The sequence below is a fragment of the Phascolarctos cinereus genome, unplaced genomic scaffold (assembly GCF_003287225.1).
Source record: "Phascolarctos cinereus isolate Bilbo 61053 unplaced genomic scaffold, phaCin_HiC Scaffold_4;HRSCAF=312, whole genome shotgun sequence".
In the NCBI taxonomy this organism is placed as follows: domain Eukaryota; kingdom Metazoa; phylum Chordata; class Mammalia; order Diprotodontia; family Phascolarctidae; genus Phascolarctos; species Phascolarctos cinereus.
The window spans coordinates 511,457,831-511,476,052 of record NW_027555847.1 but is presented as its reverse complement, the minus strand read 5'-3'; the positions used below and the strand labels follow the sequence as shown (position 1 = coordinate 511,476,052).

The window sequence follows — 18,222 nt, the reverse complement described above, 5'->3', positions numbered from 1 at the left end:
GAGGAGTTGTGAAACCATTTTGGAGAGCAATTTGGAACTATGCCCAAAGGGCTATGAAAATGTGCATACCCTTTGACCCAGCAATAGCACTTCTAGGGCTATGTCCCAAAGAGATCATACAATTGAGAAAAGGACTCACATGTACAAAAATATTTATAGCAGTTCTTTTTGTGGTAGCAAAGAATTGGAAATTGAGAGGATGCCCGCCAATTGGGGAATGGCTGAACAAGTTGTGGTATATGAATGTAATGGAATACTATTGTGCTATAAGAAATGAAGAACAGGCTGACTTCCAAAAAACCTGGAAAGACTTGTATGATCTGATGCTGAGTGAAATGAGCAGAACCAGGAGAACATTTTTCACATTAACAGCCACGTTGTTCGATTGCTAAATTGATAGACTTAACCCTTCTCAGCAATACAAGGATCTAAGACAACTCCAAAAGCCTCATGATGGAAAATGCTATCCACATCCAAAGAAAGAACTATGGAGTTTGAATGCAGATAGAAGCATACTATCTGCTATTTTTTTTAAAAGAAAAGAAAAAAGAGGGAGGGCATTCTAATTCAAATCAATTCAATTCAGCCAAATATTTACTGAGCTCCTAATTTGTACAAGGCATTAAGCTAGATCCTGGAGATATAAAGACAAAAATAATTTTCTGCTTTCAAGATGCCCACATTCTAATTGGATATTCTAAACATTGTGATCCCAGGTGGAAAACTGTAGGATGTGCATTGAACATAAGCAAGTAATCTCATTTGGCTAGGTTTAGACTACGAAGGGCCTTGAATGCCAGGCAAATAAATCTGCTTTATTTTGCTAGGTAATAAGGAGTCATTTAAGAGACTGGCCTCCATGCAACCACCTTCTCAGACTAATACCAGGATCATTGTGAGTTTTTCTTTCCCTGATTCACTATAGTACTTTTTATCTTTACCCTATATTTCTCTTTATAGACATAGATATGTCTGCCCATAGCTCAGGGCAGCTGGGTGGCTCAGTGGATAGAATACCAGGCCTGGGGTCAGGAAGACTCCTCTTCCCAAGTTCAAATATGGCCTCAGATACTAGCTGTGTGACCCTAGGAAAGTCAATTGACCCTGTTTGCTTCAGTTTCCTCACTTCCTGGGGAAGGAAATGGCAAACCACTTCAGTATCTTTGCCAAGAAAACCCCAAAAGGGGTCATGAAGAATTGGACATTACTGAAAAATGACTAAACAACAACAAAAGAGATTTTATAGATGTATATGTATATAGTTCTATATGTGTATATTTATAAGTATGCATGCTACACCTTCTACATGTAGTCAGAAGATCTCAAGAAGTCCAAATGTAATCATTCTTGTAGAAGCTGAATGGCATTAGCATGGTGCTGGGCACACATGGCAAGTGATCTCTGTCCATGCTTATTGAACAAGTCAGAGGGACCATCATTTCTGTTGTCCTCATGCTCTCCAAATCTTATGTAGGTTTTTTTCTTCCCACTTTGAAAATCCTGTTTTGTGTCTCTGTGTTTCCTCTTTCCAACTGAGCCCTCGCAGCAGCCCACACCACAATTAATTCTGAAATGAGATCAGACATGGGAGTTACTACTAGCTCTCAGTGGGACAAATCATCCCTTCACAGTGCTTGTAGATTGTGAGAAATAACATCAACCATGCAAGTCTGGGAAATCTTGGATATGTTTTAGGAACATGGGGCAACATTGGCTGAGAAGCTCTTGGCTGTTATTTTCATGATGGAGAGATGTTCCTACATAGCATTTACCACCAGCAGCTTTGCTCTGTTTTCAGGCACACCAACCCATCCCTAATTTATGAATGTTGCATCTATCAGAGCCTGGCCAATTGTCTTGGAAGGCATACAATCTGGCTTTGATAGTATGCACAGAAAATAGAAGAGAATTCTGACTAAAAGAAAAATTGCATTAGAAAACCCTACTTATCAAGAAAATAACAGTTGGTAGTTCTCTAATTAAGTACCAGGTTGCTTTAAAAATCTTTTAAAATGAGTGTGGCTGAAGGCAGAAAAGAAAGCTCCCTCTCACAGATGCCATTCGATTTGGAGAGGCAGAAGCCCTATTCTAAAAAGAGCAGGAATCTCCAAGATCTGGGTTCTAAAGAATTCTCTTGAGCCTCTATGTCATCTTCTTTTACTGAACTTCATGGCAAAAGGCTCCCTGCTTAAGCTGTTTGATCTCCTCCAGGACTATAGAACATGGGCTTGTCTGTGACCCTAACACTTCTCTTAGTACAGCCTTGGTTTCAAAACTTGAGCTCTTAAAATTGATGCTGAGCTCTATCATTTAAGAGGTTTGTTTATGGGACCCTGGGGAATGCTGTTGGAGCTGTGTCCCTTCAGTATTGTACTATTCTACAGGGAAAAATAGAAGCAGTGACTACATAGCAAACCATCTAACTATGTGAAGCCCCACGGCTCTCTACTCAGCCAAGCTACCAAACCACAGCTCTGCTATCTTGGTCTAAGGTTTTTGGAGTGTTTGTTTTTACTACTCTCTACCCTTTCCAAATGAAATCTGACACTGTTTCAACATTCTTCTCTGTTTCATCCTTTCTCTTGTTACCAAACTCTTCTATCCTTTATGGATACTAAGAAATAAACCTGGGAGAATGAGACCAAAGTTTGTAATATCTAGAATGTGACTTAGGAAGAGATTTTTTTTTGGGGGGGGGAGGGTGTGGGAAGCTACAAAGAAAAGAAGAGACAGAGACAAAGACAGAAAGAGAAGGAAATACATATTCTAATCTTAACTTTGGAAAAATAATACCTTTTAGTTTATAAACCAACTTCAATAGGGCTTTCCTGTAAGGGAGGGTCAGTCTATGGCTTTGTGGGCCATTTCTGTAATTAAATTTGTGCAAGATCATTCCCAAAAGATCATGGAATTTAAAATCAGAAGAGATATTAAAGATGGTCTAGTCTAATCCCCTCACTTTACAGATAAGGAAATTGAGGCCTAGAAGAGAGGTGAATTGGCAAAGGTTACACAATATGTGGGGTTTGAACTCATCTTCTCTTTGCCTTCTGCCTGTTTGTACTCTAAATGCCCAAGGAAACATTTCAAAAAGGAATATATTATTCATTATAAAATAAATAAAGTTCCAATGAAAAGAAAGCATTCTCCTCTTTGTATCTAGGCCTATGTGTCAACTGATAGCAGACAATTCGGTCTAATCACTCAGTCAGGTAGCACTATTTAGGCATGGTCCAAAAGCAATTCAATTAAACACTTACTAAGTATCTACTTGCTAGATACTTGGAATAGTTCTAGGATAATAAGTATACAAAAGTAGCTAGTGCATAGAAGTGGGATCTCCTTGACCACCTTCTGTCTCCACATTCTTTCTTTCTGTGAGCCTTCCCCTCCTTTGGTTTCAATGCCTGTTCATACTTTAAATTCTTCTAATGCAGGAGGATAAGACATGTGCACAAATATCTTACAAATGAGAGTGTGACTGTTGCGAAAAAGAGGTTAAGGTAATGTATATTGAGAAATCCAGGGCTTCAGAAATCACTTTCAAATGGAGGCTAGATCAGGAAGACCTTCATGGAGGTGTCACTCCAGTTGGGCCTCAAAGGGAAGGATGTTAAAAGATGGAGATTAAGGGATGTTAGAATAGAATGAAAATGAAAGACACCTAATTGGTCAGTTTGGCTGAAATTTTTTCCCCCAACAGACATTAGTTTTATCTCCCTCTTTCTTCTCCCCTGCTGGGAGGAAATAGATCATGCATTGTCAAGCAAAACAAATTCCCCTACTGGTCAAGTCCAAAAATGAATGTCTCATTTTGTATCTTCAGTCTATCAACTCCTTGTCAGGAGTGGGGTAGCATTCTTTATCATCAGTACTGTGGAATTGTGGCTGGTCATTGCATCGATCAGAATTCTTAGTTTTTCAAAGTTGTTTGTCTTTATATTGTTTTTGTTATGTTATAAATTGCTCTTCTGATTCTGCTCACTTCATTCAGCATCAGTTCATAAAAGTCTTCCCAGGCTTCTCTAAAACCATCCTTTTTCATCATTTCTTATGGCACAACAGGATTCCATTACATTTCTATGCCATATTTTACATAAGCATTCCCCAATTGATGGGTACCCCCTTACTGTCCAGTTGTTTGTGGTTTGGCTTGAAATTTAAAGCATATGAATGGGAGTAGTATAAGACATGGCCAGAAAGGAAAGTTGATGCCAAATTGTGGAGGGTTTTAATGTCAGCATCAGGAATTTCTACTTTATTTATTTTTTAAATTTTCTAAATTTTTATTTATTTGTTTGTTTGTTTATTTTAGGAATTTCTACTTTACTTAGTATACACTGAGGAGTCATTGAATAATTTTGAGAAGAGGAGTGATGAGACCAGAGTGGCACATTAGGAATGTTACTTGCACAGGGGTGTGATGGATGGATTGAAAAGGAGTTAGATTAGAGTAGGAAGACCTATTAGGAGGCTATGACAATAGTCAAGGTGAAAAGGGAAGGGGAAGAAGGAAGGGGGAACAAGCATTTATGAAGCACCTACTATACGCAAGATCCTGTGCCAAGCATTTTACAGCTATGTCATTTGATTTGTACAACAACCCTTGAAGTTAGGAGCTATTGAGATCTCCACTTTACAGTTGAGGAAACTGAGGCAAACAGAAGTTAAATGACTTGCCCATTATTACACAGCTGGTAAGTATCTGAGGCTGGATCTAAACTCAGAGCTTCCTGACTCCAGGCCCATCACTCTATCCACTGCACCACCTAGAAGAGATAAAGGCCCAGAAGAGGGTGGCTACGGTGGAGATGAAAGTGAAGAGATGAACATATGGGATAGAGATAGAACTGATTGGACTTTACAATTAACTGGGATGAGGGAAGGAGGATGAGGGAGGGAGAAGTATCAAAGATAATTCTGAGATTATGAATATAGGTTACTGTTGATAGAAATAACGATGTGAGGAGAAAGGCCAAGTTTTAGATTAAAGATAAGAAACTCAGTTTTGAACATGTTGTGTTTGAGGTATTTGGGAGACATAACACAGCAAATAACTGGAAATTGAGGAATGGAGCTCCAGAAAAATGTTGCATACTGTTTATGTAGTTGGGAGTCATCAGAATAAAGGTGATGATTGAAGCTAAGGGAGTGGATGGGTTTACCAAATATAGAGAGAGATCAGAAGGTAGACAGAGGAAATCAGCACTTCTGATACCTGCCAGCTTTGGGATATTGGCCAAGTCCCTAATGTAGGTCTTGGTTTCCTTATGTGTAAAATGAGGGTCATGAATAAGACCCCTTGTAGCTCTAAATCTATGCTAGCTTAACCTTGAGGGAAACATAGGGAGTGAGAACAGGGTAAGCCCACAAAGGACATAATGAAGAAACAATCAAAGAGGTAGGAGAAACATGAGTGCAATATAATCAGCCCTTAGTACAGTGCCTGGCTCAGAATAAGTGCTTGACAAACGTTTGTTGTTCTGGTACAAGATGAAAAAGGTAACAAGAAAGGAGGAATAGACAACAGCATCAAATGTTACAGAGAAATGGAGGAGGGTTAGTGAAGGAAAAAAGAATGTTGAATTGAACAATAAAGAAGTCATTGGTGACTTTGGAGAGCTCTTTCAGTAGAGTGATGGGTAAGGAAGTGATGTTGCAAGATGATGAGGAGGAGGTGAAGCCAGAGAATATAGATTACTTTTTTTTTTTAAAGCATAATGTAGTATACAGGAAATAGCTTGAGGGGTAGTGGGATCAAGGCAAGCTTTTTTTTTGTTTTTAGGGTAGGAGATTTTTGAACATCTTCACAGGCTAAGAGGAAGAAATCACAGAAAGGAGGCTACTAAAGATAAAGGGCAAATACACTTGCCTTCAAAAAAAGGGGAGGTGGGGCAGCTAAGTGTCAAAGTGGACAGTGCACTAGCCTTGGAGTCAGGAGGACCTGAGTTTAAATGTGACCTCAGACACTTGACACTTACTAGCTGTGTGACCCTGGGTAAGTCACTTAACCCCATGCCTAGCCAAAACAAAACAAAAAAGGGGAAGGCTTAATTAAGCAAAGTTATGAAGGAATATGGTATTCTAGGAAATGGAATGGGCATATAGAAAGTACTATTAACCTCAGTTAGGAGAAGTGCCACTTCTTCTTCTGAGAGTATATAGTGCGGTTAAGGAAAATCAAAGGTGTAGAGGCTGGGGGGGGGGGAATAAGCACTAATATAATGTTTGTTATGTGCTAAGCACTTCACAAATCTTATCTCATTTGATCCTCACAACTACCCTGCGAGGATGGTATTGTTATTATCCCCACTTTATGATTGAAGAAACTGAGGCAACAGGATAAATGACTTGCCTAGGGTCACACAACTGAGCTAGAAAGTGTTGAGCTGGATTTGAACTAGGGTCTTCCTGCCTCGAGGCCCAGTGCTTTACCCATTGCAACACCTAGCTGTCACTAGAGGAAACAGAATTGAGGAGGTAATGCTCAGAGGACGGGAGTTGAGGAAGTTCATGTCTGAACACCTGAAATTTCTCAGTACATAGTGGGAAGAGGAGGTTCATCTGCTGGGAGGAAAGAGGAAAGAAAACTTGAAAGCTTGAGAGAAAAGAGTGTTAGGAACGGAGGGAAGTGAGGGATGAAGGAAATTTTTGGATCCATGATGTTGGGGCTAGAACCATTTACCAAACCTGACTGAGGAATTTAGAATGAGACAGTAGTCAGAAGAAGCAAGTTCTGCTTTTCTGACTGAACACTTCCACCAACCAAGCTGAGTCAACCAATGTGGTCCCTAGTCCCTGAGTATATCCACAAGTGAAGCAATTCACCTAAATCCCTCCCCTCCCTAGCAGATAATATGGATTTTATGGATGTGGTTCTTCCAAAGCTGAAGCTTGGAATTCAGAGGGAAGACTGTTCTCTAACAACCTGGAATTTAGGGGGGAAGTAGCTGAACATCAAGAATCTATGATATATCAGGTTTTAAAGGGGAAGGGAGATCCTCTGAAAAATCACGAGCTTCAGGACTAGGTGGAAAATAAGAGAAGAGGGTAGATAGACACACCCAGTTTCCATGTCCCTCACGGGACATTTCTAGTAACTTTCTAGGAAGACTCTTCACCTCCAGGCTGTTGAAAGCTAATTCAACCAAAAAAGAGAAGATAAGCTAAGATTTGGGTGCCTGAAGGTTCTAGGAGGGTCTTAATCCATTATTATCCACAGAAGGGGTAAAGTGGGGCTTTGTCAGGTCACTAATATCTCCTTCTGAATACTCTAGGATAAAGACTAGGCAAACCTAAAAATTTATTTATATAAGTTGTGCTAGGTTGCCAAATGAAATGAATGAAAAAAAAATTTGGCACAGTGAATGGGCTGTGAACAAATGATGAAAATGAACAAATTAAATAAAGATTCTCTTTTAGAAAACCAGTATTAGTGGAGTGAGAGGTTGTAGGTTAGTTTAATTCAACTAAGCCAGGGATCCCTTCGCTCCCCCACTATTTTTTCTTTTTTGTCCCAAGAGCTTCATTATTCCCTTAGTTTTAACATTTGTTTTCAATTCCATGGCCAATGTTGGGCTGAACTCTGAATCTTGGTGATATCAATGAAAAATAGAGTCCACTGGCCTTAGTCCCTCCACTCAACTACAGGTCAATAGGCATTGCAAGGAATCCAATAAAACATCTCTAAAGTAATGGTTTGTTGGGCTGATGAAATTTAGAAGGAAAGTAGCATCAGAAAAGAGGAGAGAGTACCATTGTTCTTTAAAAAAACTCTCTGCAACGCTGGAGTCCTGGGACGTCTGGTCAGATGCTGCATTATTGAGATGGAAACAAATATCATATATTTGGTTTCTTCTGACTTCTGAACTGAAAACAAAGCAAATTACTAAGTATCTTAATGCTCAGGTTTAATGGAAAAGTCCAAAACAACAGCATTTGAACAGTAAGCCTTCATTGTTCTTGCAGTCATCTTCCTAAGAAATCCTTACTTATATTTCAGGGTTTGTTGTCTACACAGAATTCTTTCCCCTCCAACCAAATCCCTCAAATGAGTTTCAAATGAACACATTATAATGATGATAATGGACATTTATGCAGCAATCTGAAACTATTAACTACTTAATCCACCTAATACCCTAATGAAGTAAAGCAACATTCTTTCCCACTTTTTACAGCTGAGCAAACAGAGATTCATGAAGGAAAGGACTTGTTCAGAGTTATTCAGGGAGCCAGTTGTGAAATGTATGTTAGTATTCAGGTCGAATCTTTGCACCAGCCACTGCCAGGCTATTACTGGAATTTGAGAAATCTGAAATCTCAGAGACCCAAATCTGCGGGAAATGACAATCAGCCCTGCAGTAGTTGCTGCTCTGGGTGATTTCTTTATTTAAAAGAAAAACCAATCCAATTAGGACACCTAAAACTTCATTTTATTATCCCACAGTTCCTGGCAGTCTCACAACCTGCACCACAATAGGCTGAGGTGGAAGGAGGTGGAAACAACACCATTTGATCAGAGTCCAATTTCATAATCTGCTTGACTAGAGGGCCAAGGCCACCTTTCAACAAGGCAGGTGCAGCATCTCTCTTCAGGAACTGTTTCCTCATCTTCCCCTTCTCCTTCCCCCCACGAACCAATAACAAATGGCACCTTTTTAAATCCCACCCCTTTCTTTAACCTAGCCTTTTTAATTTCTTTTCAGTAAAGCCCCCAATAGTGCAGGTAAGAGCCACTTGTATGTGTTTTGCCATTGAACCTTAAACAAAACACATGCTATATCTCAGATGGATTTCAAATCTTGGACATGATGCTTTCCTTGCATCTCTGCTGTTTTCTTTGTATCTTTTTTTCCCCTTTTAATTTATTTTCATCATTAGATAACTGAAATCTTTCTTACTTTCTCCGAACTTCATGGAGGGAGGGGGAAATGCCACTATGGAATCTCTTTCCCCTTTTATTGGTGTTTGCTTGCAGAACAGGGAACAAATTGGGAAACAAACCTCTCATTTACGACATAATGAGCTTGAAATCTCCTTCCCTAACTCCCCATCGTGGGAAATTGAAGGGGTTTTTCGTTTCTTAGTTTTGGTTTATGAAGATCTGATGATTATTACGCCGGTGGTCAGTAGAGGAGGGACTCCCAAAGAGATTCCTCAGAGGCGGTTCTAAGCTATGATGAACAGCAGCAGCCTGTGTCCGAGGAAGACACTGCACTCTTGATAAAAGCGGGTCATAGTGCCCTGCTTCGCTGAACCCCTGCGATAACATCAGACACAGGCTTCAATTCAGAGTGAGGCAGATAAGCTTAACTAAAAGATTGCTGCTCTGCAGAGACCGAGGTTTGGGCTTAAGAAAAACTTACCGTGTTCATCCACAGCTCAAACACAGTTGGGAAAAGGGGGGAAGTGAGTGTCACAGGGTCGAACCTACAAGTAGAGAAAGATGGAGAAAGGAGGGGAGAGGACAGAGACAGAGACAGTCAGAGACAGAGACAGAGACAGAGACAGAGACAGAGACAGAGAGAGACCCTTAGGTGCGTCGTCGTTGTTGGCTTTCTGCTTACCCTCTCCAGCCCTGCGGATCAGACAGGTAGTTTGTAGGAAAAGAGCAAAGCGCCCAAACAAGAAAAGGAAGCTGTTCTGCCACGCTGGGAGACTGGGGTAGACAATGCCAAGATGCCACCCTCCATTCAGTTTTACCCCCTTTCCATTCGCTCTCTCTTTCCCCATCCTCCTTCCTCCCTGGTGCCTCCCCTCCACACCCTAGCCCCCCACCTTGGACAAGAAGCTAGAACTGCCAAGCTCTCTCCTCCCCCTCTTTCTCCTCTTCCTCACCTTGTTACTCTTGGGGTCGGCTGAAGAGACCCAGCAGCAGGCAGAAGAGGAAGTGGGGTAGGAGGAGGAGAAAGAGAAGGAGGAGCAGGACTGAGGAAGACAAGAGGAAGGGTGGGAGGGGAGGAGGGAAGGGTGCTGCAAGGGGGTGGAAGGGGAGGTTAGTAATGAAGGGGGGATGGGTACGCTCCTAAAGAGGAGAGTTAAGAAGGGTAATGATTGCCATCCTGCAGCAATTTCCCTGTGTCATGGCTCTGGTATCTTAGCAACAGCACTGAGTCCGGCCAGCAGAGCGGCGGCGGCAGCGGCGGCGGCGGCAGCAGCAGCAGCAGCAGCAGCAGCAGCCAACCCCATTGAGAGGAGCAGCAGCAGCCGCCGCCGCCGCGGGCTCAACTCCACTCCCCGGAGCCAGAGCCGGAGCGGCGAAAGCCCGCAGCAGCGGCGGCGGCGGCGGCAGCAGCAAACACAAGAGCAAGCAAAAACCTGAGACCACCGCCCGTGTCCCGCCCGCGAAGGCAGGGACCCAGAGGAGCAAAGTGAGAGAGAAGGAGGGGGGCCGGGAGCAGAGAAGAGAAAAGAGAAAGAGAAGAAGAAGGCGGAAAGGGAGGAAGGATGAAGGATGGGGAGGGCATAACACTTCTTGGAAACTCCTCGCCATGGCTCCTGCCACAGGCTCCGAGGCGGGGGTCTGAGAAGATTATTGGGGCGACCTCTCCCGGGGGCTCTACTGGGATTCTGAGCCGCGGAGAGATGAGGGATGCGGGGAGGCTACATCTTCGCGCAACTGTCCACTCGGGCTGAAAAGTTTCTCCATGGTTCCTTTGTGTCGTCGTCGGAGCTCTCCTCCTGCAACCTTAGACTCCCCCAGTCTTCCTCGGTGAGTGAGGCTCCAGTGTTTAGTGCTGCCATTTTGAACAAGTAGTTCACTTCTCAGCCCTAAAGCTTTGCCTCCCTCGTCTCCCCATCCTCCCCTCCCCCTCGAACCCCTTTCCTCCCCTGGCATCTCGTTGGGGGAGGGCAGTTGCCTTGTTGTGTCTACAAAGAGGGGGATGCTTAAGAGAAATTCGGTTCTCTTGCTTCTTTCCAGAGGCGGACAGAACATCTGCTGCATTCATGTGACTCAAACATAAAGACTCAATTAAAAGAAGCGCGCGGAGGGGGTAGGGGTAATGAGGCGGGGAGGGGGGCGCCTCACTTCTCACTAATGCTAAGTAATGATTTAAGAACCGGGCGACAGCTTATGTTGGATCTCGGGCAAGACGTGAATCTCTTAGACCTTAAGCTCTAGCGAGTCACAGAGCACACTGTGGGACCTCATCCATCAAGAGGGGAAAAGCTCAATGTCTCACTTGGAGGCAGTTGTATTTTTAGACACTTCTTTTCTTCGACCAACACCCTCCCCCATCTAAGAATCCACTCCGTGCAGCAAAAACTGCAATACAAAAAAAAAATCTTCAAAATTAAAAGAATTGTCAGAGCTTTTAAAAAAATTCCATGGTTATCTATTTTATTACACTTCATACATCCAACACAGAGCTGAAGGTATCTTGTTGAAGAGAAATTCATATCCCTTCTTCCCATATCTTACTGCCCACTGATAACCTCTAGTAAACCAAATGTTTGTTTACCCCTCTTCAGTCCTAGAAATACATCCTTCAGTGTCCATTTGGGGTGGCTCCTCTAAAAAAATCTGATTCCCCAAATCTTAAAAGATCCATTAATCTCCTGGATTAAAGATCCTCTGAGGTTACTTAAATAGTCCTCAATATGTTACAACTAGGTAACAGGTATACTTTAAAAAAACAAAACAAAACAGCAAAGAGCTACGTACCTGTAATAAGCTAAGTAGTGTTCTGCAACCTGTTTTTAACTCATGGATTGATTCTGACCTCTCTCTTCCTAAAACAATACTGTAAATGGCTTAAAGATAAGTCTTCTATTCCCTTACTAATCTCTCTGTAACCTACCTTATGTTTCTTTTTATTGAAAACCGACTAAGTACCAAGGAGACATTGATTTGCAAACATTTTATAAGTCTGATTACCACCTACCTGCTTTTCCTTTCCTTTGGAAAAGGATGGTGTTGATATTGATATAATGAAGGGAATTAAGAGCAAAAGCTCTTTGCTGATCAACCTATGAAGAGCAAAATTCTACCAAGTCAGTAACACATTTGTAATACTAAATTATTCTAAAAATAAAGAATTATTTCTTAAACAGGATAAAATACAAAAGGTCTTACCTTTCTCAGCTCCATAAAATATCATATATTTAGCCTCCCCATTTTATATGAAAACATCTCTACAACACATTGAACAACAAATTATTCAATCTGGAGGGCCAGCAGGTGTGCAATTTTCCAGGAACCAATGACCCCCAAACGTGCATCTGTATGGTTACTTAACAAAGCTTTGAAGTAAATAATTAAACTTTGTATAGTATTTTACAGGAGTGAACTATTGGTTGCTGTTGTGTTCTTTTTCTATAAATGACCCCCTGAACCTTGGGAAATGAGGTAGGGGGAGGGGATGAAGGAAAGAGGATGAGAAAAATATCCTTCATCAGCAATATGTATGGCCGATTACACAAACCATCATTCCTGTGTGGACTGCTCCTTACATAGCTAATCACCCACTATTTTGAATCCTGGGATCATGAATGTTGATGGCATGGTAATAAGGGGATGAATAGCTGTTTCTAATGACATTTTAAAAAGGGAAAGGGTTGTCATTTTCCTTACACAACAAAACGATCTTTCCCCTTAAGTCCAGGGGAGTACTCTCATCCACTAATAAGGCCTGACACTATTATCTTCAAGGTACCTCCTTTTGGGGGAGAGAGAGAGAGAGACAGAGAGAAGGAAGGGCTCAGTTACATAACCCATTACCTAAAACTATATATTCCAAATGAGGCAACTGTCCAGATGTTTCATTGCAAAGGGAGGGGGTTGGTTGTGAGGAAGATATGCTTACTTTTCCTTGTAGATAAAATAATAAGTGGGGGGAAAACTTTTAAAAGGGATGTACTTAGCTGGATATGCCACATATCTAACTAAGTAAACCTTGCTGTTTCCCCAGCAACTAATTATCTGTCTGAAGTAAATACTCTTGGCCTGATGATTCCTGATGTATGTCACTCTAAATTCCAACCATTTGAATTAGTGAAACAAACCTTGCTCTTGTTCTAGGTATTTTAAGTCAATACCCATAGTCAGTTAGGGTTCAGAAGCTCCTCAGATCCTTCAGATGAAAGTCCTTGGGAGGGCTCAGATCTGCTGTGTCTCCCTAGCCCTGACAAACCCTGACAAAGGGTTTGTGCTGGCAAAGTCCTTGGCAAGTTTTGGGAACGCTGGACTTGTTCTTAATCTGTTGAAAATGAGTAAGGCAGGACTACTACCTGAGATACCTCTGGCTATAGGAGTTGGTGGTGGATTTTCCCACACAGATTTATTCTTTTCTAATATTAACGCCTTCAGTCAACCCTCTCCCAATGCCAGACTATTACCCCCAGCCTCCACACTAAACATCCTTCCTTTAATTTGCACCTCTAAGGTTGGGGGTGGGGGTCAGGGCGGGAGGATTTTGCAAGTAAGAAGTGTTACTGCTCCAACCCCTGCTGTCTTTGACAGTCTTTCTCTTCGCTGCAGGCTGTGGTGTAGAAGCTAACTCCCTACCTTACGCACACCTTCCCCCTGCAACTGTCTCGCAGTCCAGGGGCCCGCGATGATCGCCACAGGGGGCCTCCTTAGGATCTCCGCTAGAAAGCAAGATCCTCTCCGCCCGCAGAGCCAGGTACCCAAGCGTAAGAGGAAAGCCAAAAAGAAGCGCAAGAACGACGTGGTGGTAGTGAAGGGCAAGTTGAAGCTCTGCTCCATCTCGGGCCTGATCGCCCTCTGCGGGATCCTGGTACTGCTAGTAGGCATAGCTATGGCCGTGGTGGGCTACTGGCCCAAAGCCAGCGGGACCCATCGGGAGGGCGCCAAGCAGCTGTCCCCAGGGGGGAGTGGTTATCGGGCCCCGGCTACCGCCAGCAGCAGTGCCAGAGCCAGCAGCAGCAACAGTAGCAACAAGCACCCGTCGAGGGACCACTCGGGAACTCCCAGTCTAGGCAGCGCAGAGTCCAACTCAAGCTCCATCTTTGCCACTAAAAGCACGCTCCCTACCCGGGCGGCCGCCCCTTCTTCCTCCTCCTCCTCTTCCTCTTCTTCACTTCTGTAGGTTTCCTCTTCCAACTCTTCTCCGGTTACTTGCATTCTGACAAGCTCAAAGTCTTCGGGCCCCTCATCATGGGCATAGGCATCTTCCTCTTCATCTGCGCCAACGCCGTGCTGCACGAGAACAGGGACAAGAAGACCAAGATCATCAACTTGCGGGACCTCTATTCCACCGTCATCGACGTGCACAGCCTCCGAGCCAAAGACCTGGCTGCCGCGGCCGCGGCCGCCGCTGCGGCCGCCTCGTCCTCTTCGGCCACCGCCTCGGGCGCCCCAGCAGCATCCCCCCTTAACGGTTTCATCAGCTACGTGCAGTCCCGGGGCCTAGAGCACAAGCCCGGCGGTGGCAGCCCGGGAGATGCCTACGGGGCGGCCGCGATGCTGGCCAAAGGCTCCTGGCACCCCCCAGCGCTGGGAAGCGGGGCTGCTGGAGGGGGCGGCGGCGCCAGGGGCCCTGTGTCCCCGCCCGACTTGGCTTCGTCCCCCCGCTGCCCGCGGGAGTCCCCCAGCCTGGCCGAGGCTGTGTACAGCATCTATCGGGAGCGCTCGGTGCTGGCGGGGCGCAGACGGGCAGCCGCCGCGGCCGCAGCCGCCGTGGCCGCAGCCGCCGCTGCAGCGGCAGCCAGCAGCAGCAGCCCCACACCGTGCAGCCCCCCGGAGAGCTGGGGGCGGCAGAGCACGGCCAGCTCCATCGTGGACTCGTCTCTCAGCGCCTTCGCCCTGCTGCCCTTGCAAGGAGACCGGGACCGGGTCGGGGACGGGGATGGGGACGGGGAGGGCGCCAGCTGCAGCTGGCAGCGCCCTCCCGGAGAGAGGGGCTCCCAGGAGATCCCGCGGGGGGAGTTTGAGTTGAGTTTAACCGATCTCAGCGAGGGGGCCGGCCTTTGTGGCCGCAGGCGCCGCGAGCCCCGGGAGTCGGAGGATGAGGAAGCGGCAGCGGTGGCGGCTGCAGCGCTCACGGTCACCACCAGGGGGCAGGGCGGCCGTCTGCCCAGGACCGGCAAATACTTGGCCTTGAGGCGCCAGAGCACAAGCGGTCTCCTGGACTGCAGGAGAGCCGCATCCCCAGAGCCCTCACCCACCCCCAGCGTGACGGAAGTGGCCGTGGCCGTTTTGGCCGAAGCCTGTGCCGCAACCCCCCTTCCCCTGGGGGCCTCTCCTCCCGCCTTGGCTCAGGCGACTAGGAGAGCCTCTCAGAGCTCCCAGTCGGATCAATCCAGCAGCAATAAGGGCTACACCCCCCTGGAGGAGGCGGGCACCTCCTTGGAGTCTATTATTGACACACCAGCCAGTAAACCCCAGGACTGTGCAGAGGACCCGACGCGGGAGGAGAGCCTCCAGGAGGGCACCGGCGAGGGCCAACAGACAGTCGAGCAACCTCGGCCAGTTCAGAGGCAGTTTACAAAAAAAAGAGAAACTCATCATGATCTCCCGGTCTCATGCCATAGGGATGGAGGATGGAGAGTTGGAAAATACAGGCCTTTAGAAAAAGGTTAACAGAGACGCGAAGAGAGACCAAAAGAAAGAGGGAGCCGCCCATTCCAATCATGGAATCTCCATTTCCCTTTTCTCTGTGGATCTAACCGAGGGAACCAGTCCAAATCCAAAGAGCTGCAGGGCAGTTTTCCTTGAATTGAGTTCACAGAATTTCTGTAGATAGCTCCAAGCAATTTTTTTTTAAAATGCAAACAATCCTCTATGTCCGATTGTGATTGTATGTTCCATGAAAACCAAAACGTATTAAAACATCAGCAATCTAGTAATTAGTAATATTCCTAATTTTCTTAGGATCAAATTAATATATTTTTGACAATAACTGTGCACTTTATTCCAACTTTTGATTTGAGTCCTTCAGTTGCATAATCTGTTTACTCCACCCTCTGGTTTTGTCAAAAATTACTTGAAAACGTTCTTTCCTCCTTTCCTGCATAAGACTAGCAAGGGGTTTTTCCTCAGTTCTCTAAAAACTGATCTTGCTAAATGTTTTCAGGGCCAAAAGCATGAGCAAGCACTTCAATAAAGTCGATTAGAAACAATTACCTTGCCCCCATCTCTCCAACCTCACCCATCTACCTTCTCCTTTTTCCTCCCTTAAAAAAAAGGTATTTGATTTTTTTCCCCCTACAGTGTCATGCTGTAGAGAGAGGACTGGTCAAAGCTGGGATCTGATTGGATTCTTACATTCCTAAGTTCAAGATATTAAGTACAAGATGATTTACTGAGTATTATTACACATGTATTGGCAGTAGCATTAATCTTAACCTTTTTAATAAATGTTTATAAACAAAAGAGGGTTAACATAAGTTATTTAATTTTGCTTGTGAATTAGTGAACTTTAGTGAAACACAACCATCTGTAATGATTAAATCACAAGGCAGTACAAAAAAAATATTGATGCAATGAATTCAAATTATGGCCTCAAATTAAAAATTAAGTGACAAATTTAACAGAGGGAAAAGGAAAAGTTGCCTTTCTGTGACAAAAAGTGACACAACTGGAATTTACTTCTCAACTTTTCCCCTCTAGTAGTATACACAGGGCAGTTAGGTGGTGCCGTGGATAGGGTCCTGAGCCTGGAGGAAGATGCATCTTCCAGAGTTCAAATCTGGCCTGAGACACTAGCTGTGTGACCCTGAGCAAGTCACTTAACCCTGTTTACCTCAGTTTCTCATCTGGAAAATGAGCTGGAGAAGAAAATGGCAAACATCTCCAGCATCTTTGCCAAGAAAACCCCAAATGGGGTCACAAAGACTTGGACAAAACTATAAAACGACCGAACAAGAAGTCTGAAGTTCTTTCTGATCTTGTTTTGATAACTGTCATTTAGTTTTCCAAGATTCAAGGAACGTACTACTAAATCAATTTAACCTAGGATTGTAGATTTAGAGCTGGAAAGGACATCAAAGTTCATCTAGTCCAAACCTTTCTTGATACAGATTAAAAAACTGAGGCCCAGGGCAAAAGCTGCTTGCCTAAAGTCCCAGTGTAACCTTCAGAGTCAGTATTTGGGTCCATGGCCTCTGGGCTTAGAGCCTGTCTCTTTCTCACTGTATCATGCAGCATCTATCCATATTTGTTACCTGCTGATTAAACTGGATAAGGGTATCAAAATTATCCTGCCAAAACACAACAAAACGCTGGACCAGACAGACCATTTGGGAGTTCCCCTTGTCTTACCTATAGAAAAGAAGAATTAAGATGTAAGTTCCAGTTAAGTATCAAATTTTGTCACAGAAAAGCAAAGTTTTCTTTTTTCCACTATTAGATTTGTTCATTTTTAATTTCCTTAGGCCATGATTTGAATACACTGCATCAATATTATGTTTTTTGTACTGCCATGTTATTTAATCCTGATGGGGCTTTAATGCAGAAAGGTAACTGTAAATCATAGTTTTGAGAAGTTTCCTGAGTACTGAAAGCAGAAATGACTTCATTCCGTAAGCATAAATTTTAGTAAGCACCTGCCACATACCAGGACTGCTTTGTACCTAGATAAAAAGACAAATATGAAATAGTCCTTACCCTCAAGGAGTTTTCATTCTACCACCATTTTGGTTGAGAGCTTGGTGTGGACCTGTGGTTTTATCAGTGAGTCACTCCTGGCTTGGAAACACCCTTTTTTTCACAGATAGAAATCAGAAACTCATTTGTAACTTTTATTCATGATCATATAACAAGTACATGTCAGAGACAAAGACTTACTGATTCTTAAAATTTTTATTTTATACATCATAATAGAGCCAAAAGGTGAGGTTTAAATAATTCAGCCATCTGGTTATTTTTATTTATTAAAATATTTGGAATTAATTTCCAAATACAATATAACTAATTTACAAAGAAGTCATATCTCTCAAAGTGAACTTCCCTGGGAATCCAAGGGTTCTCGTTTCTTTCTTTAGGCCATTTGGAAAATGTAGAATATATCTGTGAAAGCTATGTGGTACAGTGGAAAGGCAGGATCAGCATTAAGAATATCCAGTCTCTACTACTAAAAAAAAAGTGATACCTTGGGCATTTTGCTTTCACCAGCCTCAGTTTTCTTAACTTTTACAGATATAAATGTTCAACCTGACTTTCCAGGTCTAACAGTCTGTGAAATCATGCTGCAATCAACACATTGCTTTAAACACAGTAGGCACCTAAAGAATACTTGTCATATAGACCAAAACAAGAGG

General features: G+C 43.7%; 2 protein-coding genes across 9 annotated transcripts; one reads left to right on the top strand and one right to left on the bottom strand.

The window, feature by feature from the left end:
• Positions 1-794: 794 nt before the first annotated feature.
• Positions 795-10,492, bottom strand: LOC144456987 (uncharacterized). 8 transcript variants are annotated; one of them, XM_078153495.1, is made up of 5 exons: positions 9,838-10,492; positions 9,366-9,429; positions 9,004-9,281; positions 7,756-7,869; positions 795-1,567 (listed from the first exon to the last, which is right to left on the bottom strand). In XM_078153495.1, exon 1 carries the CDS (start codon positions 10,490-10,492, stop codon positions 10,097-10,099), a length of 396 nt encoding a protein of 131 aa, XP_078009621.1. In that variant the 3' UTR covers positions 795-1,567; positions 7,756-7,869; positions 9,004-9,281; positions 9,366-9,429; positions 9,838-10,096. The 8 variants fall into 8 exon arrangements, with proteins under 8 accessions (XP_078009621.1, XP_078009620.1, XP_078009622.1 ...); XM_078153494.1 differs by having other exon boundaries at positions 9,004-9,259; XM_078153496.1 differs by lacking the exon at positions 9,004-9,281.
• A 3,064-nt stretch (positions 10,493-13,556) lies between these two features.
• On the top strand, positions 13,557-16,336 carry TMEM200C (transmembrane protein 200C). The gene is given in 3 exon segments (XM_020975001.2): positions 13,557-14,039; positions 14,042-15,451; positions 15,453-16,336. Coding segments are annotated over 3 exon segments (1,974 nt in total). The 3' UTR covers positions 15,534-16,336.
• Positions 16,337-18,222: the final 1,886 nt, after the last annotated feature.